General features: G+C 41.8%; 2 protein-coding genes across 6 annotated transcripts in view; both read left to right on the top strand.

The window, feature by feature from the left end:
- The window catches only part of LOC137977360 (uncharacterized), a 1,272-nt gene extending 854 nt beyond the window's left edge, over window positions 1–418 (top strand). Inside the window, exon 1 of the mRNA XM_068824584.1 lies at window positions 1–418. This exon is cut by the window's left edge and continues 854 nt beyond it. Within this exon, the coding sequence (XP_068680685.1) occupies window positions 1–418 (418 nt within the window).
- Window positions 1–2,500, top strand: part of LOC137977630 (collagen triple helix repeat-containing protein 1-like) — a 290,043-nt gene that overhangs the window by 272,113 nt on the left and 15,430 nt on the right. The window lies entirely within an intron of this gene.

Below are 2,500 nucleotides of genomic sequence, written 5' to 3'. Positions count from 1 at the left end.
TGTGGTATCGCTCTTCACAGCCATTCCTGTCAAGAAAGCCTGTGATTACATAAAAAATAAACTGGATTGTGATGAATCACTACACTTACGCACAAAACTTGACACTACTGATATAATCTCTTTGTTGAACTTTGTCCTATCCAATAACTACTTCGTCTACAAGGACAGTGTTTATAAACAGATCCATGGTTGTGCCATGGGCAGCCCTGTCAGTCCCGTGGTTGCCAATTTATGTATGGAAGCAATCGAGGAGATGGCCATCAACACAACTCCCGTTCCACCTAAAGTATGGAAACGATATGTTGACGATAGTTTCTGTATCATTAAAAGAAACGCCGTTGACTCTTTCCATAACACACTCAACAGTATCGATCAACACATCTCCTTTACCATCGAAGAACAAAACAATAACCAATGAATGAAGGGGTAGTTTCTAAAGAAACTGTGATGCTGCGTCGGTGGGGAAGTAGTATACAAAAATTTGGTTTTATCAACGGAGTTGATAATGTAAATTGGCCACCGTACAGAGATTCTAAAAGCTGACGTTTCGACCGTTAGCCCTTCCTCAGAGCGGATCGAGGGATTATGGGTTACGTGTAGTTTTTATAGTAGAGTAGGAGCTACGCTATTGGTGGTAACATGGCAACGTGAAAAATAGGAATATATTAGTTAAATGAAAAGCGTTCGTTAATACCGTGAGGATTAAGGGTGCCGATTTGAAAGATGAATTTTTGTTCCAGATTCTTGCGGCTTTCCGTCGTACCTAGATGTAGGGAAAGGCCGCAGATAGCCATGTGGTTTTTGGAGTGGTTAGGCAGATTAAAATGGCGAGCGACTGGCTTAGATGCATCCCTGTCATTCTTCTCAACATCGCGAAGGTGTTCGCGGAATCGGTCACCTAGTCGTCTACCTGTCTCACCGATGTATAATTTATTGCATAACGTACAGGTTATGCAATAAATGACATTTGCGGAGGTACATGTGAAACGATCGGTGATCTTAACAGATCGCTTAGGTCCCGATATCTTGCTAGTGTTGACAATGAAAGGACAAGTTTTGCATCGTGAGCGGGCGCATTTGAAAGTGCCGGGTTGCTCGTTAGTTTTGAGCGCGCTTCTAACTAAAAAGTTGCCTACGTTTTTGTCGCGTTTGAATGAAATAAGTGGAGGTTGCGAAAAGATTCTACCAGTCTCGGGATCATTTTGGAGTAATTTAAAATTACTAAGAATGATGCTTTTGACTGCGTGATTATGAGGATGGAAAGTGAGGGTGAATGGAATTCTGTCATTCTTATCTTTTTGTGACGTTTGTAGTGATGACTGTCGATCAAACTGTTGGGCGCGATGATGGCCCGCTTTGACCACAGAGACAGGATAGCCACGTTTTTCGAAGAACTGGCACATCTCCTCTGATTTGCTGGAAAAATCGGAGTCATCACTACATAGACGTCGAAGTCTAAGAAATTGAGAATAAGGAATGGAATTCTTGACATGTGATGGATGTGACGATGAATACAACAAATAACTGTGTGAATCAGTAGGTTTGTAGTGCACACTAGTACATAGCAAGTTGCCTCTAATAGAAACTTTTATATCTAGTAAAGCCAATGAAGTTTCCGAAATTTCCCAGGTATATTTAAGAGCCGGATGAAAAGAGTTGACGGAGGTTATAAATTGATCGAGTTCTTCTCTGCTGGATGAAATAGCGCCGATGCAGTCGTCGATGTAGCGGCCGTAGAGTTCAGGTTTGGGGCCGTTGTACTGATTGAAAAATTGGTGTTCAACATATCCTACAAAAAGATTGGCATAGCTAGGTCCCATTCTTGTGCCCATCGCTACACCATTAATTTGTTTGTAATAGTTGCCGGCGAATGAAAAACAGTTAAGCGTTAAAACTAGTTCGGCAAGGCGGAGGAGCGTTTCCGAGCTAGGTTCTTTGACAGTGCGTTGATCGAAAAAGTGTTTAAGTGCTTGAAGACCTTCGCTATTAGGAATGACTGTGTATAGAGATGTAATGTCCATGGTGAAAATAAGTTTGTCTTGGCCGGAGAAATTGAAATCGCGGAAAATTTGTAGTGCGTGTGTACTGTCTTTAATGTATGATGGCAAAGATTTGACGATAGGCGTCATAATCCTGTCTAAGTAGCTAGAAATAAGTTCGGTGGGGCAACTACATGCAGAAACGATAGGGCGACCTGGGTTGTTGGGTTTGTGAATTTTAGGCAAGAAATAAATGCACGAAGTTCTAGGGGTGTTGATGATGAGATTAGTGGCAGTGTCCGGTAATTCTTGATTAACTATAAGATGTTGAATGGTGTCTTTGACAAGTTTTTGATTTTTGGAAGTGAGATCTTTAGGGATTTTGGCATAAAACGAGGTATCCGAAAGTTGCCGCAAAGCTTCTTTTTGGTAAAGGTCGGACCGCCAAACAACTACCGCGCCGCCTTTGTCGGCCGATTTAACAACTATGTCGTTGCGTTTACTAAGATTTTTAAGCGCTG

The sequence above is a fragment of the Montipora foliosa genome, chromosome 11, assembly GCF_036669935.1.
Source record: "Montipora foliosa isolate CH-2021 chromosome 11, ASM3666993v2, whole genome shotgun sequence".
NCBI classification, from domain to species: domain Eukaryota; kingdom Metazoa; phylum Cnidaria; class Anthozoa; order Scleractinia; family Acroporidae; genus Montipora; species Montipora foliosa.
The sequence above is the reverse complement of the archived record's forward strand: the minus strand, read 5'-3'. Positions and strand labels throughout refer to the sequence as shown.